The 25,224-nt window shown below is 43.6% G+C and overlaps 1 protein-coding gene across 1 annotated transcript in view; it reads right to left on the bottom strand.

Annotated features, from left to right (window-relative positions):
• Nucleotides 1–25,224, bottom strand: part of GPR158 (G protein-coupled receptor 158) — a 385,566-nt gene that overhangs the window by 202,847 nt on the left and 157,495 nt on the right. Inside the window, exon 3 of the mRNA XM_014608949.3 lies at nt 18,134–18,236. Within this exon, the coding sequence (XP_014464435.2) occupies nt 18,134–18,236 (103 nt within the window). The remainder of the gene's footprint in view (nt 1–18,133; nt 18,237–25,224) is intronic.

Raw genomic sequence — 25,224 nt, 5'->3', positions numbered from 1 at the left:
GGTGCACATGCTCCTGCGTACACCCTCTACGTTTTGCCAATACCCATGCCCTTGAGCAGGCAGGCTATTACTTATTAACCCCCTGCAGCTGGGCTCCCACCCCTGAGCCATGTACCAGGTTACACATCTCCCCTTCCCAGCATGGAAGTGGAGTCTGAGATGTACTCTTCCCTTTCCTCAATCCTCCACCCCTCCCCCACTCTCAGAAGAAGCCTACATTTGCATGTGTTGAACCAGGGCAGTGATATATCAAGAAATCAAAAGGCTGCTGAAATCAAAGGCTGAGACAGATACCACCTTATCTACTGGGGGTTGGCCTCCCACATGGTGTTAAGCCATATTAAAGGGGCATGGTCAGTTACTAAATGAAACTGAAGTAGCATCAGGCCACTTAATTGCAGGCACTTCTTTTCTTGATAGCATACTTCTGCTCTTGGGGAAGGAGTTTCCTACTGAGATACAGAATGGGGTATTCTCCATCCTCAGACTCTTGGGGGGAAAACCACACCCAGCCCTCTCTCTGAGGCCCTGGTCTGTAATATAAACTCTTTTGTTAGGTCTGGGCTGCTTAGGACTGGTGCACTGAATAGTAGCTGTTTTACTGCCTCAAATGCTGTCTCACATTTGGGCAACCACTAAATTCTTTGCAGTGCTCTGTTCCGTCAGTGCTGCTGTGATGACTGCCAATCATGAGATGAATAGCTGGCCAATCCCAGAAATTATTTTACCTGCTTCTTGGTTGTTGGCATCAGTGCTTCCACCCAGACCTATACTTTATCAACTAGCAGGCTGATTTTACTATTGCCCAATAAATATCCCAGATACCTAGTCTTGGTATACCTCAAGTGACACTTAGCCAAGTTAGCTGTCAGACCCACTGCTCGTATCACCTGTAACACTTCTTTCACCCACTGGAGTTGGTACACCCATGCATTGTTACCACATCATCCAGATAGGCAGCTGCATATACCCAATGAGGGTGTAGTATTTTGTCCATTAAAAATTAGAAGGTTGCCAAGGTTCTGTGTAAAACAAAAAGTAGTATTTTGAAGTGGTAGAACCCTCATGGTGTTGTAACAGCTGTAATTTCCCAAGATGCTGGATCCAAAGGAAATTGCCAGTATCCCTTAGTCAAGTCCAGGATGGTTATGTACTTTGCGTTACCTATTCCCTCCACTGCTTTATCTATTCTGGACATATGGTACATGTTACATTTTAAAACTTCACTGATTTTTGCGAAAGTCAATCTAAAGCCAGATGGTGTGGTTGGGTTTTGACATGAACACAACTGGGCTACTCTACTCACTGGCGCGTTCCTTTATTACTTCTAACTCCAACATCTTAACTTCTCATCTCACTGCTTCCCTCAGTCAGTCTAGGATTCTCAAGTGTCCCTTTTGAATTTTAAAGCCTGGCCTAAGGATAATTCAGTGTTCGATTAATGTATCTCAGCCCAGACACCTTTTTGAATTCTTCAGGAGGCTCTTTATTTCAGCTCGTTGAGTCTGATTCAGTTTCCTCTATCTGGGGGGGAATCTGGAAGCTCCAGGCCAACTTTCAGAAGACGTAAGAGACCAGACAGGCATCTCGGGCCTTCCAGGGTTTTAGCAAGTTAACATGTTATCTGTGAACCCCACCATTTGCCCACCAGGCGAACCTCATAATTTACTTGACCTACTCATCACAGTACCTCAAAAGGTCCTTGCCACTTCACCAATAACTTACTTTTAGAATAGGGGAGTAATAGGAGGACTCAATCCCCTGGCTGACAGACACAGAGCCAAGTGTTCTTATTATATTGCTGTTCTTGCTCTTGTTGGGCTGCTTCAGTATTTTTCTTTGTAAAGGCCCCCTTACCTTTCCCACAGTTTCAATACATACTTAATTACGTTCTGTGGTGCTGTCCCCTGGGCCTACCAGGACTCTAGCAGGTCTAGCACACCCCAGGGCTGCCTCCCATACAGTAACTCAAAGTTTGTAGACATCTGTGGAACCTCTTTATGGCCACCAAGAAGTAGGGTAATCATTTATCCCAATTTCATGACTCCTCTGATATAAATTTCTTCAACATCCCCTTCAGTGTTCAATTAAACCTTTAGACTAGGCCAGTGGTTTTCAAACTTTTTTTCATTTGTAGACCCTGCTAAAAAATTTTGAATGGACATGCAGACACCTTTAAATTCTGAGTGATTACCGGACCCCTTCAACATAGTCTGTGGATGTCCATGGACCACTGGAATAGTACATGATAAAAAATTTTGAATGGACATGCAGACACCTTTAAATTTTGAGTGATTACTGGACCCCTTCAACATAGTCTGTGGATGTCCATGGACCACTGGAATAGGCCATGCACGTGGAGACAGCACACTAACGTCCTTACTGAAATGGACCTTCAGCAGATCTCAGACTTCCTGTAATAACCAGGACACGAAGGCCATGCCCTGGTCCATTAAAAACTTTTTGAGAATGCCCACCCAGTAGAAAATCTATAGTAGCTCCATGGCCACTGTGCTGAAGATGAGTAGATCACCATCTTGGGGTAGCAAGTGGCACAGTTGATCAGGACCAAGATGAACCTTAATCCCCTTGAACTGGGCTCCAGGTGTCCCATCAAGTCCACCATGGCCCTGGCATATCAAAGGATATGCCAACCAGTGGGATAGGCACCAGTGGGGCCTTATGAGTGAGCCACAGTTGCAACCCGTTAACACTCAGAGCAGGATGTACAACAGTCTTTGATTTCCTGGTATCAAAAAAAACCAAAAAACTTGGGCCAAAAAACCTTGCCAGTTCTCTATCCTGGATCTTTTCCACTCCCAAATATCCCCCTAGGCCAAAAAAACCTTGCCAGTATTCTATCCTGGATTCCACTCCCAAATGTCCCTCTTCCCCCAGGGTACATCATGTGTCAGTTTCAAAACCTGGCCTTGGTATTGTTTTGGGACCGACATTTGGGACCACCATGCCCCTGGGACCTTGTCTTTGGCCTTTATCAGGAGGTTCCCCTGAAATTTGAAATGGGGTTCTTGGGCTGCTAATCTTGAATCCACTATGGCCCCACTGACCTGTCTCAACCAGCCATACAGAGGGGAAACTGCGAGACTGGTGTCAGCCTGGGTTTTATCCATTCTTCAGGACAACTGAATCAGTTTGGACATCAAGCCCCAATCTCACCCCATCACCATGGAGTAGGTTAGATGGCAGGTCACCACTGCTCTTATGTGCCCCTCTTGTCCCCTGGTGGTCATGGTCAGGTGGGCTATGGGATACAGTTGAGTATCCCCATGAGTAAAAGTGACACATGCACATTCCCCTACCGGGACTTCTGTTGGACTCACAAACCACTTACGTACAAATATTTGGCCAGAGCCTCAGTCTATGAGCCCTACCACAAGAACATCCCCAATTTTTACAAGGACCGTGTATCCCCTTAGGTCTGGGTCCTTCTGCCTTGCTTCCAAGACAAAAGCATGGGATCATCCACAGCCCATCTCTCATGGCAATCCTGATATCAGTGGCCTTTGTTCCCACATTGGAAGCACATCATCTGAACCTCCTTTCCTCTGCCTGGGCTGTGGGGATGCCCCAGGCAGTTTTCTTCCCTGAGGCCCCTGCTCAAGGGCTCTTCTCCTACTTGGGGCCTTGGAGGAGACAGAGGTAACATCCCTACTGGAAGCCTCCATAAAGACCCAGTCTGTTTGCTGTGGAACCCTGTCTTCCTCAGGCCAGTAGGCTGCCAGCTTTACCAGGGATCCCGGCAGTCTAACTCCACCCCCTTGAAATCCTCAACCCTATGTGCAGCTTCCTCCAGGATGGTTACCTGGTGGTAATACACACATCTCCAGGTTTTTACAGGAAGGATGGTGCATAATTGTTCTAAAGTTGCTAGCTCCATAGCTCCACAGCTGACCGGGAGTCTGGGATTAGCCATTGGGTCTTTTAGCTTCTGGGCCAGGGCCTGGGGCCATGCACCTGGGTTCTAAGCTGCCAACCAGAACTTGTAAAGCCCAACTAGTCCAGTATGGCTGCTTTGAGGGTCTCATAATCATGGTCTGAATCTCTTCCCAAGGCCTAGTAAATGCCCTTTGCCTCCTCCATCAACAGAGGAGTCACCCTCACCACCCACATGTCCTGTGGCCACTAATGTCTGTGCCACCCACTCAAAGGTGGCAAGAAAGGCCTCTGGATCATCTTCAAATCTCATCTTGGGTGAGGACTCCACCCTCTAGCCTCAGGTAACTTAGTGACTCATCAACATGGAGGGGGGTCCATCTCATAGCTAACTGCTGTTTTAGGAACTCCTGCTGCTGCTTTCTCTGAAACTGCTACAGTTGCTGCTGCTCTCTCTGGAATTGCTGTTGCTGGGCTTGGACTTGCTGAAACAGCTGCTGGTGTTGTTGCTACAGCCCCACCAGCCATTTTAGCAGGGTTCTGGTCTCCATAGCTGATATTGGGTTCTAAAATGCTAGCATTTTCTACCATGTGTAGCAGGTTGTCACTTAGCTTTTTATTTTCCCTGGGGCAAACTTGTCCTCAAGAAAAACATCATCCATAATGAAAAAGAACACATAAACAAGCAATAAAGGGTTAACTCAAACCTATGGTCCTTCCTCAGACCTGGAGAGGGCTATTCCAGGTCTGTGCTGTATTGTCAGCACAGCAGCTTTCCTTTACTCTGCCACCTTCCTTTTCTGGAAGCTTTTCACTTCCTCTGACCAGGCAATCATCTCTGCCAGATGGCTCCATGACTCTGAGCACTCATTAACCCCCTGCAGCTGGGCTCCCACACCTAAGCCATGTACCCAGTTACAATCCTATATAAGTACAGATTAAAATTCTGAGTGGCGCTAAGACTGAAACTCTTACAAGTTGTTCTTAAACTTTCAACCTTGAAAAATTATAAAAAGTACATTCTAATCCAGGTGATCAAACATTTACTTATCTATATCTTGTTTGAAAGGATCTTTATGTCTCTGCTTGTCACATGTTATAGGGATAACAGCTGATAAACAGTTGCATGTTACAGTAAATACCCTAAGGATAGAGCTTCGTAAGTCAACAGCAAACTTTATCTTAACCATGTTTCATGAAATGCTTCTAGCTGCCTTTCAAGAAAGGTCATCAATATGCACATAAAGCCCCACTAGCTATGACTGATTAGATGATGAATATTGTTTGACTTAGAAATTATTCTTCCTTAGAGTTAATCTGCAGTGGATACAGATTGGATCTACTTGATTTTTTTTTTTTTTTTGAAGTTTGATAAGAAGTTACCCACTACCAAATTTCCCCTCCAAAATATTGCTATTTTTCAGCACAGAGCCACTACCATATTCATTAGAAGTAACCTATTGTCATAGTGGTTACCGCACACCAGTTTGGTTGAGAAATGTTTAAATCCACCCATGATCCCCAAGACATATATCAAGAAGCACTCAAATGCATCTGTACTTCTTTCTGCATGTGTAAAGTTCCTCTTCTATCCACTGATAACTGTTATCCAACTAGAGTTAATGTAACATCCAGAGCAATTCAGCTGCATGACAGATGATTCAGTGCAGCAGTAGCAAGGAAGTACCTTCTTTTTGCCACACCTTGGGCTCTTTGGCAGTATGACTCCACCATCAGAGAAAAAAACCCATTTCTTCTCAAAACTGATGGTGGCACAGGATTGTCAAGAATACAGTGTAGCAAGTAGACAATAGCTAGGAGCCAAATTTTGCTCCATTTAAGTCAAACGGAGTCTTGCCATTGACATCGATGGTAACAGAATCAAACAGTGAGAGACTGTGCGCCTTAGGGATCAGAAATAAATAGAGACAAGGGACACAGAGGAGGAAGGTAAAGGGAAAAAGAATAAGGTGGGAGGAAAAAGGAAAGAAAATAGTTAAACTGAAGGGACAGGAGAAATCAATATCAATGACTAACTGAGAGAATGTTTGACTAATAAAAAGAAAAATAAGAAATCTAAAATGATAGAATAAGTACAGAAGTTTTGAAGAGATGAGAAATGTTTATCTTAGGAAGGAAAAAAATTAAAAGTTAAGGAGATTCAAAAAAAAAACCCCTTCAAGAATAAGAATAGCAAAATCTAGAAACTGAAAAGTATCAGGCAAAGGAATTGAGGTATAAAATGAAAATAAAAAGTAGACCTGAGGAACAAAAAGAAAGAGTATTTACTTGTATTGTTTGCTGCCAAAAGTTGTACTTAGAAATTATTTTCCCACACAACTATATTTATCTCACAACAAGTGTAGGTAGTTTTCTCTTTTGTACTCCTAATATAAAATTACATAAACTTTTACATTTTATATGATTGTGTACATTTAGTACTTAATTCCCAGTGCTGAACAGAAGACATGGCTACAGTTTCACTTTGTAAGACTTGAAACATATGGGGGTCAGGCTTGTTTGCTTCTTCAAAAATTCTTTTGGACTCAAACTCCTTCAAAGATAATCCCAAATCCACATGGAGTTCTTTGGCATAGCAGCTTGGATTAGGTGGTTTAAACTAGAGGTGGTTTTAACTATCAATTGTGGTGCCCTGGGCAGAGAGGGAGGTGAGAGACACTAGAGAGCAAGGGGGAGGGGTACTTCAAGACCCCAGCTGCTGATCCGTGGCATGGGCTCCCCACACTCTGGCTGATGCTGCAGGGTCTGGAGGGGGAAGATAGTGGGAGCTGCCATTCCCAGGGCTAGTGCCCCACTTGCACCCCACCTTAGTTATGCTGCTACCTTATAAGGATAAAAACAGACAACCAGCTTGATTCACATTTGAGCACTTTGTCTCACAGCAAACCCCACCTTATAGACTAAAAAGCCCATTGTCCCAAATTAAGTACTTGTGAATTATCTGAATTAGTACTTTGTCTCAGAATAATCACAGCTGATTCAACTTAACTTCCATTTAATCATCATGTACAACTGACTGCCTTGCGCCAGTTTTGGTCCAAATCATAAATGGAAACAGTATGTTTGGCATCAAGCCAGTTGTCTGTTTTAGCCTAACCCCTCCTTTAGAGAAGAACAAGTCAGCCCTTTTGAAAACATGGTCTCCCTAATTGTCACAAATCCATCTTTGAAACTATCACCCTAGTCTCAAGCCCTAATTCTTAGGCAAAAAAAAAATGATAAGTGACTAACAAGTTCCACTTTGAATGACATATGCCAAGACCTTAGATGCCTTAGAAACAGGCTTCAGGCCTTAAAATGGACTTCCCTTTGGAGCATCATGGCAACCTTCGTAGCAGCAAAGGATGACATCTTTCTGCCCCAGTGCTCATATGGCTTAGCCTCTCTGTGACTTCCAGACAATTGGAAATTGGGCAAATATAGTGTACATACTTAAGAAAGGAAAAAAAAGGAGGAAAAAAAGCGCCCCAGGGGGGAAACAAAGACTGTCATATTTAAGAAAGGAAAAAAAGGAAAGGAAAAAAAGGAGGATCAAGGGAACTACTGACCTGTCAGCTTCACCTCAGTCCATGGAAAAATCATGGAGCAGATCCATTTCTAAGAACTTGGAGGAGAAGAAGGGGATTAGGAACAGTCAGCATGGATTCACCAAGGGCAAGTCATACCTGACCAACTTGATTGCCTTCTATGATGAGATGACTGGCTCTGTGGATGTGGGGGGACCAGTGAATGTGGTATACCTTGACTTTAGCAAGGCTTTTGATAGTCTCCCACAACATTCTTGTAAGCAAGCTACAGAAGTACAGGATCCCCCCCACCCTCTACAGAAGGGATGGGGACAAACTGGAGAGAGTCCAGCGGAGAGCAACAAAAATGGTTAGGGAGCTGGGGCATGTGACTTATGAGGAGAGGATAAAGGAACTGGGCTTACTTAGTCTGGAGAAGAGAAGATTTAGAGTAGATTTAACAGCAGCCTTCAACTACCTGAAGGGTGGTTCCAAAGAGGATGAAGTTAGACTGTTCTCAGTGGTGGCAGATGACAGAACAAGGAGCAATGGTCTCAAGGTGCAGCAAGGGAAGTTTAGGTGAGATATTAGGAAAAACCTCTCTCACTAGGAGGGCAGTAAAACACTGGAACAGGCTGCCCAGAGATGTTGTAGAATCTCCATCCTTGGAGGTTTTTAAGACCCAGCTAGACAAAGCCTAGACAAAGGTCCTACAAAAGTGCTTCTTAAAAGTGTGTTTATGGAATACCTATGGTAAAACTTGCAGCAGCTGCAAAAAGCAAAATGCATCAATTCTGAATGAATTAAGTTTATGGGTACTATAAGCAAATTACAACAAGTATGTTTATTTCAAGGTCAGTGTTTTCAAATTTGCTCCTCACTTCCATATGTTCCAGGAGAACAAGATCTGACAGTAAGAAGGTGGGGAAAGGGCTTCAGGGAGAAGAAGTTGGGGAGAGGCAGTGGGTAAGGGGGCTACCTGACCCCCAGATTTATTCTCCCTGCTGTAGCAGTAGGAAGGAGACAAATTCAAGGCAAATTTCCAAAAATTGGATTCTACACCTTGAAAATTATAACAAATTATTGATGGGTTGTTTTGTATTCAGGGCCATCTTATTTTTGAGTATATACAGTATCTAAATGTAGTCCTAAACCTTTCAGATTTATCCTGAATTATACCTATGCAACTTTCCAGCATTCAGCATGATTTTTAATGAGAAACAACAGACCAACAATTTTTCCTTTTTTTACTGATGATCCAGGATTCCAGTTTGCCATTCACCATGTAAAAAAAGCTGTTCACCAGTTCACCATGGTAAAACTCTCACTTTAAGGAGAAAATCCCAGAAAAGAGAAAAACACAGGAAACAGTAGGTTTCCCCTTATTCATAGATTTAAAGATTGTTAGGGGCTGGATGGGACCTTGCAGGTCATTGGGTCCACCCTTCCTCCCGGCTCTAGGCAGGAAGACAACTAGGGTTAGGTGACTGCAACAAGGTGACTGTCTAGTCTCCTCTTGAAAATCTCCAGGGTAGGTGACTGCACCACCTCTGGAGGGAGTTTATTCCACAGTCTGGGCACTCTTGACTGTGAAAGAGTTCTTCCTGGTATTAAGCCTGAAGCAGCCTTCCAGGAGTTTGTATCCACTGTCAGATCTTACTTATCTTGGTCTTACCTGGGGGTGCCCTAGTGAACAGTTGTTCACCAAGATCCTGATGTACTCCTCTGATATAGCGGTAAGTCGCTACTAAGTCCCCTCTCAGCCTTCTCTTCTTTAGGCTAAAAAGGCCCAGGTCTCTCAGCCTTTCCTCGTACGGCTTGCCTTGCAAGTCTCTGATCATATAGGTGGCTCTTTTCTGGACCCTCTCAAGTTTTTCCATGTCCTTATTGAAGTGCAGTGCCCAGAACTGGATGCAGTACTCTAATTGCGGTCTCACCAAAGCTGAGTACAGCAGGAGTATCACTTCCTTAGTTTTACATGAGATGCATCAGTTGATGCATGCCAGCATGTTATTTGCCCTGCTGACCACCACCTCACACTTAAGGCTCATATGCATGTGATGGTCAATCGTTACCCCTTGGTCTCTTTCAGCCATGGTGTAAGTCAAGTTGTCACCACCGAGCCTGTATGTATTTTGAGGGTTGTTTGCCCCCAGATGGCACACCCTGCACTTGGAAGTGTTGAACTTCACCTGGTTCCAGTCTGCCAAACTCTCGAGCCTGTCCAGGTCCACCTGTATCTGCAACCTATCTTCTGACATGACCTCACTGCCCCATAACTTGGCGTCACCCATGAACTTGGCCAGTGAGCTTTTCACTCCCCCGTACAAATCATTGATAAAGGTGTTGAAAAACACCAGTCCAAGCACGAACCCCTGAGGGACACCAGTGGCCACTTCACACCAGGACAACACAGATCCATTCATGAGAAGTTCCAGCCTGCAAGGGGCTGGGGGGAGCAGGAAAAGGGCAGCCAGGCAGGAGTACCATGTGCACATTTACACATGCACATGGCCGGCAAGCATCCTGTAGGGCAGCTCACCACAGGTAAGTTTGGGGGGGAGGGGGGATTGAGGCCCCCATAGTGAGGGAAGGAGGGAGTTGGGCAGGGATGAGGCTGCTGGCCAGCTGGGGTCATGCGTAGGGCTTGGGGCCCAGAACTGGAATGGCAGCCACAGGGTCTGGGCAGAGAGCAGGACAGTGCCCCCCAGATTTGTGCACAGGGTGGGAGCGGGTATGGGTTTCCCACTGTGGGCTTGGACTCCCCGCCCTGCTGCCCTTTCCTGGGGCCTCTGCAACCCATCAGGTGGGACCCAATGGGCACGATGAGTGTCACTGCCATGAATCCTGCACCACCATGGTGTGGTGCCCCCTGCCCTCCCAGCAGCATAGTTGTTTGTGCCTATCACTGCTGCTGGGCAGGCAGGGGGAATCTTGCCATGGAAGTGTGGAGCTCCTAATGGTGGCATGACCCTCCCTGCCTGGCCCCATTCTGCTCTGCCATGCTGGGCAGGGAGCCCTGAGCCTGCAGCAGGCAGCCTGCATCCACCCTCCCCTCCAGCTCCACTCCGGCTGTGCCACTCATAGCGGAAGGCGGAGCTGAGCTCCATGCTTCTCTCTGCTGCAACAGCTGCCACCTCCCATGGGTGGCAGGCAGGGTTTGGGCACTGCTGTGGGGACAGAAGGCTGTGGACCTAGGTCCTTGGCCCCATAGCCTTGGCAGCTGGAGGCTCTCTCTGGCATGGCTGGAAGGGATGACAGGACTGTGAGAGGGGAGTGAGGAGCACCAACAGGGACAGGGGATGTGGGTGGGGAGTGAGAGGCACTAGCAGGACCAGGGGGCTTTGTCTTGAACACTGCAGCTAGCCTTTCAGATCACCTGCTGAGTTGGCCAGGGTAGCAGACAAACACTCTCTTAAACTGGGGAAACTTCAATACTCCTCAACCCCATTTTTAGAAAAACAACTTTCAGATTCCAACCAAAGAATTCACACCATGTGGGCCTATAACAGTTCCTTGTTGGAACACCATTACCTGAAGCACAACTTGTATGTACAGTTCAGCCAGTTCTGACACAGCACCATGTCCCAATGAGATCATGTATAAATTCTGCAGTCAAACTTCAGTTTTTCAGTGTAAAACGGTGCAAGACTGAACAATTTTAAAGCCACATATTGTTTAATCTCTTATCTCAGGTTCTCTGACCTCACTGCTTCTTTTTAAGTTTTATTTTCATGCTCTAGGGATATTTTTTCCACCTTTTACATTTCTATCCAGATTCATTGCTCTCATCATCAGACTTTCCCAAGCTGTATATACAAATAGATCTTCAGGTCAGACAGTTTCTGTCACAACTGCACTCAGTCTTCTGGAAATATGTGCCTGGAATTCATCTTAAAGCTAACATCTTTTAGATTTTCTAAGCACAGCCTATACTTCCTTTAGTGTGGCTGCATTTTTCATTACATATAGGGGACAGAACTCATTTCCCTTTTAACCAATGTCTTTTGTTTCAGTACTTGACAGCCTTTTCCTACTCCTAACTCTCACTTTCACACTTTTCAAGTTTGGCAGGATCTGTTCAGATTGCCAGACTAAGCTGATTCTTATAACAAGATCATTCCCAAACCCTAGCTCTGTCATGTTAGTTCACAGTGATCTAGGTTAACTCAAAGTATTCACAGAGAACTGAATTTACAGGCCTCAAGTTTCAGCATAGGCATAAGAGCTAAATCCTGTTTAACCTTTATGCACCTAAGTGCCACCTACATAGCCTTTGTACGTGCCACAGAATTGTGCTTTAAAGCAGATTAAATGCCCTTTTGCACCACTTTAATAACACTGCTGTTTGAACATTTGGCGGAGTATTCCGCTTTAATGGTGTTGCTGTTTGCACACTAGTGCTGTATTCCGCTTTAGATGACTTTGGTACGCAGCAAGATAAAACACCTCCAAGGTGTTTTAGTTTGCTACCTAACAAAGTGCAACAGTACAAGGGGCACTGCAAGCTGACACGCTTGGGGCCTGGCAGACCTCGTGCAACTCAGGGGCGGTGGGGCCCAGCAACAGCCTATACAAGCAGGCTCTACTGAATAAAAAAAAAATAGGGGCGAGCCTGATATTTTTTTTTTTCCCCTCCCTGGAGCTTCCCTGCCTACCTGAACTGTGCGGAGGCCTGCTGCTGCCCTCCACAGCTGCAGGGGGACTGGTGCTTCCCTCCATGGCTGTGCCACCCCCCAGGACTGCCCAGGCTGGGTGCCAGTGGGCAGGTGCCACCTGGGGGGCCCCCGCGCAGCTCTGGTACCACTCAGCCCACCAGCAGCTCGTCCCCCCCCCCCCACCCAAGAGTACCCTTGTGTAGACGCCATGGGGTTTAGTTCAGTTTAATTTTCCCTAAATTGAAGAAGTGTTTTTAAAAACCCACCATTTCAATTAAGGGAGAACTAAATCAAATGAAACCCCATGGTGTGTAGAAGCAGCCATAGATCTTAGATTCTATTTCTATCCCTGAAGTTGTGCTTTTTCTGTCTGAGAATGCATAAAGCTCCACTATAGCCAGATAGGCTCTGATGCAGAATAAAATTGCCTGGCTAGATGCATAACTGTACAAATTCCTGAAACGCTAGTCAGAGAAAAACTACAATTAGCAATCTTCCTACCTTTTAGCCTGAGGTAGGAGATTCATGGTCTAAGCCCCTTCACCCAGGGTGGGGGGTGTGAAGCTACTTTTCCATTTCCCAATAAATCCCCCAAACCATTATATCATGGCTTAAACAGAATGTGCTTCTATTTTTTTCTTGAAGCTGGCCCTCCCCTGGAAGCCCAAAATGGAAGACATATGGGATCAGGAGAAGAGCAATCTGCCAATGACTTTTCTGCACCATATATCGGATAAAATGTATATATAGCAGAAGGACAGCTTCTGTCATGTGGGAGCGGGAGTGGAGGTGGAGGCAGAGGTCAGAACCCGCTTCTTTCTAGGATAGTGCCCATCTCATTGAGCTGTGCTGACTTGCTCTCTTCCTGAAGCATCCCACTTCTTGGAACTTTGCCTAGTGGCTAAGTTCCCTAACCACTAGGCTGTGGGGCTGAAAGTTAGGAGAGCCCACTGCCTTCCCCTCTGCCTCCCATTTCTCCACTCTATTTCAAACAGTTACACTAGTACCTCATTCACCCACAGGTAAAAATAAAATCTGAAATCCATGTAAGAGCCAAAAAAATGTATACAGCTACACAAATGACACTTGTATTAAAACAAAATCAGATTTGGCCTGAACTGATCAATGTTACTGATAATTTGAGCGGCAACTTTTCCTTTTGTAGGTTTTGCTTATTTATATAAAAATCATGAACTACATTTTTAATGGACACATGAAGAGAATTAAATGTTGGCCTTCATCATGATTTATTCTGCACTGAGGAAACAACCAAGCATAACCCCTGAGCTACAAAAAGATTCAGAGAGAAAAATGGTTTCATAAAGCTGCATTTTACCTGCTCACTTCCCCAGTGGATTGAAATAATCTGATAATCACTGCTTGATCTGGCACTCAACATAAATGAATGGAACAGTGAAACAAAAATACTCATGCAAACTTAACAACCACCTTAACATATCTACCAATACATAAATGTGCACATATACATAGCCGGTCAGATATATCCTTGCTAATCCATTTCAGGAACAGTCCATTACAATTGCCCACAAACGGGCTGACATATCTAATACCACTAAAAAAAAAAGCAAATGGTAGGTCAAAGAAATAAATATTTGAAACTCATGTAATTCAATATAGAAATCAAAGCCCTACTTAACAATAGAAAAAGCACCTAATCTACTTACACTCCTGTAGTGCATGCCACTTTTGACTCAAGTAAGCATGCCATAGCCTTTGCCCACCAAAACAAACATGAAGCAAGAGCATAGATTTGACCCATCCATAGTGCACTTAGGAACATAGGACATGGGAATGAAAGGGACCTCCTGGGCCACTGAATCTGTCTCCTGCACTCACAGGCATACTGTGCATCAGTTACATATTCACGTGTTTTGTACCACTAGTGTTGGATCTACTTCAGCAGATTGACACATTTGTTCTCTAAAGTTTGCAAAAGGTAGGAAAACTCAGCCAGATGGCAGGATATTAAATAGCATAGGGCACTTACATGAATTATATTTTTTATGCAATTGGGCCCCTGAAAGCACTCTACAGTTGTGATGTTATACACATGCATAGCTGCAGAGTGCTTTTAAAATGGCCAATCACGAGAAAAATTAATCCTCCTGAAATGAGGTATTAGATGAAGGCGCTCTAAAGCAGAGTGCCTTAGGGAACTTGTGTTCCCTCCAGGATTAAGTTTTTGCACTTTGCAGGGCTGTCAGCAGGGGAGATAGGGAAAAGGAGTGGCATGGAGCTTCTGGCTGGGCCTAGACTGGCTGGAGCTGAAGGTGGGGGCAGGGTGGACCAGAGCCCCCTAGCCTCACACCCCTCCCCCTCGCCAGCTACCCAGCTGGGGTACTGGAGGGAGCCAAGCCAGGCCTTCAAGATGAGGGGGTCTCCCTTCCCCACCCCCCACCCGGGCTTCTTGACAGCAGCAGCAGCAGCTGCCTCCTTGGCTTGGCCTGCCTGGAGCTGAAGTGGGGGAGGGTTTGGAACAGAGCTTCCTAGCCCCACAGGCCCAGGCTGGCTCCCCCGAATACTTTAGCCAGGTTAGATGGGGGGGCCCACAAGGCAAGGGGGCTCTGTTCCACCCTGTCCCTCCCCCCCACCTCCAGCTCCAGCCAGGTCAAGCCCAGATGGCAGCTCCATGCTGCTTCTTCCCTATCTCCCTCCCTCCCACACTGACAGCCCCAGAGCTGGGGGTTGCTAGGCAGAGGGACAGTTCAGCAGCTTCCTTGGGGGCTGCTGGAGCACCCTCACCTCCTGGCCAGGGCTGGTGCAGGCAGGCTCAATCCTCCCTGACCCAATAGTTGAACATCTGCTGGGTTGGGGAGGGAGGTGCTCTAACTCATGGCACTTTGTATAAAGCACTAAGAGTTAAAGCAGGGCTCCTAAGCATCTTTAGGCATTCTTAGGTAACAAAGCTGACTCATTAAAGAAAAGGTTATGATGAACTACTGAGGGAGACATAAAGAGCTGTTAAATTTATCTACAGGTTTTGTCTTCTAGTAGCTTTAGGTAAATAAAAGCCAATGAGAAAGTCCAAATCACTACAAAGGGATTTCTTAGGCTACGTCTACACTATAAAGTTGTACGAGTTTAACCATACCAGAAGAGTTAGCAGTACCACCCCTTGTGGGGACTCTGTTATAATAGCCTAAAGGTGGTTTATATCAGTATAGCTTTGTTGTTCAGGAAGGGGAGCGTGCTATAGAAGTATGGCACCTTCATAAGTGGAGTTGTAACAGTATAACTGCTTTTCTAACCAAAGCATTATATCAGTACAAAATCTATGCAGAGAACAGTTAACGTGATGGACACTACTCAGTAATGAAATGAAGGCACTGCCTTGGCGATCACCATTTAAAGGCTTTTCTGAAAACACAGGGTCTGACCACTTTACATTCTGTAAACAGGGAATAGGCGTTGAGATAGCCTCACCTCAATACCTGGGAAGTTACTGGAGTATATCCTAAGGAAGGTCATTTGCAAGCATCTGGAGAAGCAAAGACTGATCATAAGCAACCATCATGGACTTATGAAAAACAAATCATGTCAAACAAAAATGATTTCCTTCTTTCACAAAGTAACTACTTGGGTGGATGATGGCAATGCTATGGATATAGTGTATCTGGACTTCAGAAAGACTTTTTACAAGGCCCCACAAGACATTCTCATAAACCAGGGGTTTTCAACCTTTTTAAGTAAGTGTACCCCCAGTGGCCCTCTTTTTAGTAAGTGTACCCCTGGGGGGTGGCACTCAGCCGGACGCTGAGCAAGGGGAGGAGGGTGGCGAGCAGGGGTGTGGCAAGCAGCAGCAGCACAGCATCTGTGGGGCCCTGCTCTCGCCCCGCCCTGGCCCTGCTCCTGTGAGGCAGTGGCACGGGGTGGCAGAGCTCCGTCCCTGCTTGCCCTGACGTATGCCCTGGGACCTTTCAAAGTACCCCCAAGTGTACGTGTACCCCTGGTTGACAACCCCTGTCATAAACAAATAGGAGAAATGTGGGCTAGATAAAACTACCATAAGATGGAAAGATAATGGCTCACTAGTCTCAAGCAAAGGGTAATTATTAGTGGGTCCATGTCAGAATGTCTGGAGGTTTTGAGTGGAGTCCCACAGGGTCTGTCCTGAGCCTGGTGCTGTTCAACATGTTTATTAACAGTTTGGATGCTAGCATAGAAAGCTTCTTGAGCAAGTTTGCAGATGACATGAAACCAGGAAGGATTGTGAATACATTCCAGTATGCCAGCACAAATCAGAAAGCTCTGGGCAGATTGGAAAGTTGGGCTAGAGCTAACAGGATTAAGTTCAATGCACACAAAAACAAGGTACTGCACCACAGGAGGAATATTCAAAAACGCAAATATAAAATGGGTGACACGTATCTGGATAGCAGCACTATCGAAAAGGACTTAGGAGTCTCAGTAAACCACAGCTTCCATATGAGTCTGTAGTGTGATTCAGCCACACAAAAGGTGAATGCAGTTTTGGGGCTCATCAATAGAAACGTTAGGTGCAAGACACAGGAGGTGACAGTGCCTTTCTACTCATTACTAGTTAGGCCTCATCTGGAATACTGTGTGCAGTTCTGGGCTCCACATTTTTAAAAGGATGTGGACATGGGTGACTGGTGCCACCTTACTCAGGGGGGGCACATGCTACCACAGTGACCAGGGCGGGGGTCCCCCCACAGCCGATCTCGCTCACTGGCTTCCAGAAGCGGCCACGGTTTTGGCTACAGCCAAGGCTGGGACTTTGACTGGGGTGTGGCAATCCCCCTGCTGGGACTAAAATCTGGAGGTGCCTGACTAGAGGGTCTTGCCCCTCCACTCAGGATCAAACCAACCTACATATTTGAGGTCAGGAAATAATTTTACTCCAGGGTCATATGAACTATGGGGCAGGGGGGTTGCCTTTCTCTGTAAGTGTGGCCCTCTAACCAGGATCTCTTGAGCATATATTAACAACATTTTATAGAAGCAGGACATTGGCTGCTCTCGTTCCTTTGCTTTGCCTGTAGCAGGTTAGGATATTAGATCTGTGTTGTGTCAGGGTTGATGGCAGTCTTATTTAGAATTTAAATTATGGTTCATATGGGATGGTTTGGATAGAGATGATCCTGCCTCAGGCAGGGGGTTGAACTAGATGACCTTTGGAGGTCCCTTCCAGCCCTACTTCTCTATGATTCTAAGTAGTCCTACTCCAATCTAGTGTAGACTTTATTTCAGTAAAAATCAGCTTATTCTGGGATAGCCATTTACCCAAGGCAAACAGGCCACTGGCACTGCCACCTGATAGTAAAGTGGTCTACCTACTGCAGATCTGTCCATTCCAGACCAAGCATGATTTATATGGGTGCTCAAAACCAATAAAAGTTATATGCCAATGTGTACATGTCACCTGTATAAGTCCTGAGTTCATGAATGGGTTAGCAGCTTTCCTGATGTTCAACAACTCTCTCCATTCTTGCCCCCTTCCTCCTCTCATAGTTGTGCCCTGTCTGAAGAAACTGGTGTAGGTACCATACATTCAAGTTGTACATTTTTAGAAACCCTGTAGGTCATAGGTTATCCACATTTCACTGATAGCAGTTTGTTCAGTCCTGACCCATCTCTAATTTCTCAATTCAGTATTATAGTCTGGATTCCCCTAGTCAACTGGCACAAAATTAGAACAATTAAAACATACAGACAGAGCCCAGAACATCTACTCAACATTAATAAAAGTAAAAATTACTGTATTTTATTTCTTCATCACTCCCGCTTAAATATGGATGCCAAAAAGCTTCAATTCCCCCATAGCAAGAATTCTTTCCATATTTTTCAATTTATTTACAAATCAAATATGCTTAAAGTAGGTGTGTTTTACAGATCCTCAAGAGTAACACAGATGACAAACCAAACGGCTACAACTTCTTAAGTGATTATATAATCTGAGAGTTGCAGACCATTGGGATTTTACTGTATAACACTGACTAGGATAAAAGGAGTCTTGCATTATTAATGCTCTGTTTTTTTAACTTTTTTTTCAGCTCACGCAAAGGCACTTACTCTGAAAGCTGTTCACTGAAAAGATGTTGGGATGATAGAATCCAGCCTTGCAAATGCATTTGTAGGCTCCAAGCACAAATCCAAGACCTTTAATTGGCATGCACTGTGAGAAAGAAAAAAAGGAAGGGAAAGAAAGTAATGCAGATGATCACACACCTATAGACAGAGATGCACAGTCAATTGTAAGGCAAAAAAAAAACTATATAAGGTACAACAAATAAGCCTTCTTGCAAGAATGTACCAACCTAATTTGACATTTTGTTTCTTTAGTGATTTTTTTCCCCAAGGTCATGTTTCAGCTATACATTTTCCCCTGCAGTTCAGATCTAGCAAACTGCAATAACATTTATAGCCCAGCTCATCCAATTGCTAAACAGAAGTGGTCAACTGGCAAATTTGATTTTCAGCACTTTGGAGTGTTGCTTCACACAGGTCGTCCTTCATTCACGGCAAGACCAAAGACAACGGTCAGGGGTAGGAACAAACATAGCCCTAACCTTCCATCAGTAAAAGAACAAATAGACAGAAGGGTCTTCACATCAGTGGACCAGAGGCGTGGAAGCCGACAGTACAAAATTCATACTTCTGCACACAAGATCCACACCTATTTGGAATGATGGGATAACAGCGTGAAGAAATTACCAAAGAAAACTGGCTAACTAAAAACATGAGCCTGTACCAAAGGGCTTTTCTTTACAGAAAAATACTTTGCCTAGCTACTTGTTCTCAAGCATCTATCTAGGAAGAAATAAAAAGTGAAATTAGTTATAAGTTTGCCTTTCACTCAGTTTGAATACCAAAATTATTAATGCAGCATTAATACTATTTTGAGACCCGTTTCATAACAGCAAGATACCTGGGTATGGCTGTAACACTTCCAGAGAACTCCTGAGAGCACTACCAAGAAGCACACTCCTGCCCATCCATTCCAAACACACCAAACCAGGAAATAAGCCAGTTAAGATAGCTTGAGGAAAGCCCCATCCATGGCTTCTGACATTCTCATCTCCATTATCCTTGAAAGCAGCAGCAAGTCGCCTCATTTCTGGGTTTGGCACATACAAAATAGGACCAGTTAGATGGGGAGGGAGGATGAGTATGCCATTGAGCAGCATAGATATCCTGTAGTCTCAAAGGCTAAATACAGACATTTGGGGATGTTAAATCAGGTGCAAAATGGCCACCCAATTTAAACTAACTTGTCCTGGTGCCAAACTTACATTTACAGACCCAGTCTCAGTGACCGGAAATCAATCTACATCTATAACTGTACAGAAGTTCCATGCACACAAACTGGTCTAAAATTGCAGCATCAGGTTTATGATAAACCTGGGTGGACATATTATAAAACTTACTTGACATGAGTCAGACTGGTGCATGGAACCTCTGTACACTTTCCCTATGCAACCCCAGGGCTGGGAAAACCCAGCCAACAGTTGCAGCCCTGGGGCTGTGTTTTTCAACCTCACCCCCACACTAAGCTATTTTTTGTGCCCCAGCCCCTTGCTCCTCCTGCCCTCCCTCCCTCCCTCCCTCTGCCATCCCACAAGCCACTCTGGGTGCAGCTGCTTGTATCAGCATTTGCTGCTGCCAGAGCTGAGCAAGTACGTATTGGTGCAGGGAGGGCCTGGAGGTATGTGGTGGGTAGGCTTGTCAGGGGTGGGTGTTGAGGGGGCTAAAAATAGTCCCTGGTTCCCCAAGCCACCCTGTGGGCCCTGCTAGCTCCTCCCACAGTCCCCACAAGTCTCCCTGATTGCATCAGACCCTCCTGGACCCCAGCAACACCCTGTATGTTATGTCTGCCCCACCCCACCCATGGATCACGTCTGCCCCATCCTCCAGCGGACTCCTGATTCCCCCCAGCCTGCTTGCTCCCCAGCCCTCCTATTAGCTCCCCCCAATCCCAACTTATCTGATATCAGGTGGCCATTTTGAATAATTTTAACCTCTCCTAATGCCCCCAAATGTCTGTACTTAGCCCTGAAGTCCAGATGCTATAAAGAAACTAGAGGGTTCCACAATAGCTCTCTTGGGATGAACAGGTTGAGCAAAAACTATTTACAGTTTTAGGCCTAGTCTGTACTTGAAGTTTTAATAGAATAACTGCGTCAGTAAGGGCCGTGACTTATTTACAAGTTGTACAGAGGAAGAACTGAGTGTTAATGCAGTTATACTGATATACGGCTCTTTACACTACTACAGCTTGCTATATTTTATCAAATCAGAATAGGTTATACCACTATGAGCAGTCTCCTAAAAGTAAATAGGAATGATAGGGATGGGTTTGCATACTTGCTACTTTAAATTATGCCCCCAAAATTAAAACAATAGATTTATTAGACTGTTCAAGGCCTTGACTACAACTGAAGATGCCTTTCTCCTCATTTCATCAGGTTTCCTTTTCTCTAGCATTTGTAACTTCATAATCCCATTAAACTGCCTTTTTCCCACACTCTTAGTTTGTTTTGATGGGCAGGAACCATCTCTTATTATATATGTTCATACAGTACCTAACACAATGGAGCCCTAATCTTTAAGATCCCTATGCATTGCTGTAATACAAACATGTAATAATGAAACAGCAAAAGAATATATTGAGACATTTTGGAAAACCATTTTGCTATTTATAAACACATAATAACATGGCATAGAATAGCAGGTAAAAGGGTTAGAAGAGTAAAATGGTTAGATGTCAGCTTGTATTCTCTAGGAAAGGCTTCTCAGACAGAGCTCCTGATGGTTCTTCTCTTCATTTTAATATGCTATATATTGCAAAAATAATATATTTTTTTCCATTTAAGATGGGGAAAAAATCCTGACTGCTGAATTTTGCAAGCATAGCAATGCTCCTAATTCCACAACTGTAGGGTATCCTCATGAATACATAATAGCAAAGAGTGATATGTTATCATGCACCTGTTCTGCATTAAAATATTTTCCTGATGACTTAAAACATTTCTCAGGGCAATAAGAATTAAATAATCTTATTATCATTATGTTGTTATGAAAGAGTCTAAATTACTACAATAAAAGAAAACTTAAATTGGATTATATTGCAGAAGCTTTATTTCACCTTAGATCTAGGTCATCACCATGATTACTTAGCTGCAATATTCAAAGAACCTAAATTCTACTCCTTGTATTCTGCATAATCCTTTTGAAAAGACAGGTATAACAGAGGGCAGATTAATGGTCTTTCATTTTTAAAAGCTAGAGTACTGAATCATTTTAGATAAAAAGTTACAATTTATATAATTCTACAATACTCAGAGACTACTTAGATTTCATGAAAACTCAATTATTTACCTTATGAATTTTCCAGTAAACAAGTTAAGTCCTACAACTTAGAGGAGGTCAAAAATGAGGGAAATACATCCTTTATAAAGAAGAAAGTATTCCTTATTCGAATGTGGAAATTTCAAAATTTGAAAAAAAAAGACCAGCTCTAGTGAAAAGTCTTGGGGAAAAGGTGGAGAAAAACTGAAGTAATGAAATATGTTTGGAATAACAATCACATTGTGCTAACCCAATCACATTGCGCCTAATCCTCCTGGGCTATTGCAGGAGTCTCAGGTGCTGTCACAACACAAAGGGCTAATAGGCTGCCCAATTGTAATAGCAGGTACTTGGGCAAGATACCGATATGATCACTCACATTTGCCAAACATACTTATTGGAACAAACAGCTACTTTTAATAGGTGGCTTTTTAACATGATGGGTGAGACTATAGATTCCATCTGGCACAAGAATCTCAGACAAACAGATTTTCAGCTCAACCTTCATTTTTACCTTGCTAAGACAAATTATCAATATGGAGGACCCATGCCATCAAATATTTTGAGCATGGTTAGGGTAAAGCCATGGCCTAGAAAGACAGCAAATGAAAATAAGAAAAGGAAGAAATAGCAAGAGGCAGAAACAATTTGACTAGCATTTTTGAAAAAGCTGTTTCAGAAGCTGTCCAAATCCTGCACAATTTAATGGGAGTTCCCAAGGCTTCAGTCCAGCAAACATGTAAGATGGAATAACCTTGTTGACTTGACTAGGGTCAGCAATACTCCACACAGATGTAGGAATCTGTCTGCACCGTTCTCTGCAAATTCAGAATACAAAGCCTAAGTCAGCAGTTCCCAAGATGCTTGAGGTTGCATCCTCAAGTGGGATTTTGGCTTAAAGTCCCACATAAATTCAATCATACAGGTCAGCCTTGGACTGAAAGTTGAGAGATGCTGCAAGTCCAGAAGTGGAGTTGCTACAGAAAAAAAGATTAAGAAGCACTGTTCTAAGAGATGCAGAGCCTTGTGCCGGCTCTGTGACAGGTGTGGACAACACCCTGAAAGCAACTCTGCACTTTTTTTTGTTTTAGAACTGAGCTCAGCTTTAAAAAATGCCAAACACTGTGCTTTCCTTCCCTTCTTCATGTACGCGTTCTGTTTCTGAAAAGATTCTGGAAAATGATTCCATTGCTACCTTACTGTGGATTTGATCCAAACAGAACTTGGCATTGCAAAGTTGAGTATGCAATATGCTCACACACACATGCACGCACAAAGAGCTAAAGCATGGAACTCACCTGGTTTAGGTTTTATTATATAATAAGAGCAAAGCATAGTGAAAAAAGCAGTTAAAATGGTTCATTTTGGTAAATCTATGTACCCCTTTTCAGTCTGGGTTCATCTTCCACAAATTGCTTAGAAAAGTAGATGACTGGCAGGAAAGTTTTTCAAATCTATATATTCATTACATTTTCCAAGACATTGGCACAAAGAAAATTTTGAACCCATACCTGTAGTATTTGCACTGGAAATCTGATTAAGAATTACAGGCAATGAATCTGAACACAGGAGAATGCTAAATGCCCAATACAATTAATCATGATAGTTCAGATTTCGAATACTCTGTTATCCACATACAGCTTCTCATGAACAAGCGACAGTCACTCAGAAATGATTGAACAAACTATTCTAGGTAACAACATTTCAAGTAAAACTCAAACAGTTCCAGGACCATTTACAAACAATCCCGAACAAACAAAGGTGCTGTCAAATTTACACATGTTAAATCTGGAAGGGTCTATTAGATTCTTTAGTATGTCATACTTCAGGACTATAGACCATAATATTTAATACAGTTGCCTCTGTACAGAAGGCCTATATACTCACGTTTGACTAACGTGTCTCCAGAAAGGTATCCAATGGAAGTTGAAGACTCTAAGGAGACAGAGAATTCACCACTTCTCTGGACTGTTTGTTTCATTGGTCAATTACCATCACTATTGAAAAACTGTATCTTATTTCCAATTTTAATTTGTCTGTTTTAACTCCCAGCCATTCGTTCTTGGGAATCCCCTTTTCAGTTTTCAAACAGATTTGGCAAAACGGTTTGCTAACTTTGATTACTTAATATTTGCTAATACAAACTACTGATCATCTGCGCTTCTAATAAAACACCCCAAACAAACCACTTATTTCAGAAATGTATTCCCTGGTTTGCAAGGTTTATGTTCTCAGCTTTATGCTGTTTATGCATTATGATGACTCACAAGTCTACCACATTAACCTATAAATTATACATTCATGCCCAAGAACAAGATATCCAACTGTATACTTGGAATCAGCTGCTCATGTTCCATTTACCCAATAAACCCAGAAAATACCATATTTAAATTATTTACAGTTAAATAAGCCTTGAATCAATGCAGTCACAATATCAAAACTTATAAAGAACAGCTAGATGTTTGGTTTAAATATTTTTAATTTGTACCATGGACATAGTTGGAATAAAAATCTAACAAGATGCTGGCCGAGAGAATTCACTCTTTGGGGCTAAATTCATACTTAATGTTTATGCTGTATACAACTCCCATGGAAATCTGAACCACATATATTCTGACAAAGTAATGTGGAAGCCCCACATCAGACATGACTAGTTAGAAATCAAATGTAGGTGATAAAATATTGCAAACGCACTAAGTTAATATTTAGTGGGTGCGTCTACATGTGCCTACTAAGGTGCAGAGATAACTTCCAGATGCACATATGCATGTACACCCGGAATCACCACATGTTGAGCTAGGGCAGCCCAGCCCTGGCTGGCAGAGGGTTCTGGAGGATCAGGCTGGCAGCCTGGGGCTGCTCCTCCCAGCAGAACATGCTGCAGAGGGGCTGCCTGGGAGCATGAGGGTGCTTCAGAGAGAGGCTAGCGGGCAGACAGCCCCTGCATTGAAGCGCCCTTGTGCCCAAGCCAGCTCCTCCAGCATTTACATGTATGCAGTTGCAGAGTTTATTGTAAATACAATTGCCACTCTGCTGTGGAGTAAATCGGTATACTCCAGCTGAATAGGGGTGTATGTGTAGACGCAATAACGTTTACTGTGTAGGTAATTAGTCAACCACACAAAAAGTCTCATATAGACTTGCCCTGTGTGTGCACAAGACAAGTGTTTCATCTATATCAAGGAAATGATGTGGGGAAAACAGTTAACAGGGTAACAGGATAAGACAAAGTATGTAGAGTACATTCCATATTTAATCTGAACAATCACTTTATTGCCAAATATTTGGCCTGTGGCATTTTGAAGTAGAGAGATTAAAAATAGTAATTCAACACTACAGCACTCTGACTAAAAAATGTAATCAGTCTGACTGGGTTTTCATCTAAACTGATGTTTTGTAAATGCTTCAAAACAAGAGAGGAACTGTCAAATTCTTTGTTAACATATGCATGGCATGATGAAACAGGTAGCTGTCTCTCTATAATAAGGTTAACTCCTTGCTTGAAAATTAAAATGAAAATGTAAGTCTAGATGAGTATTCATTTCTTAGCTCAGTTTGGGAGCAACAATTAAAGAATTCCTGGAATATCACAAGCTATGTTTACATTTAGGAAAGTTTAAGAGTCATTTTTTTTGCCTATGTTCTTAGACACTCCAAGACCTCCCGTCCAAACCTGGTATTTATCCATTTGTTTAAATATATTCAGTCATCAAATTAGAAAAGTAAGGGAAAGTCCATAGGGTGAAATAGACTCCGCCAGCTGATGGTCATTCTATCATTGATTATACTGGGACAGGATTTCACCCATATTTTCT

The sequence above is a fragment of the Alligator mississippiensis genome, chromosome 5, assembly GCF_030867095.1.
Source record: "Alligator mississippiensis isolate rAllMis1 chromosome 5, rAllMis1, whole genome shotgun sequence".
NCBI lineage: Eukaryota > Metazoa > Chordata > Crocodylia > Alligatoridae > Alligator > Alligator mississippiensis.
The sequence above is the reverse complement of the archived record's forward strand: the minus strand, read 5'-3'. Positions and strand labels throughout refer to the sequence as shown.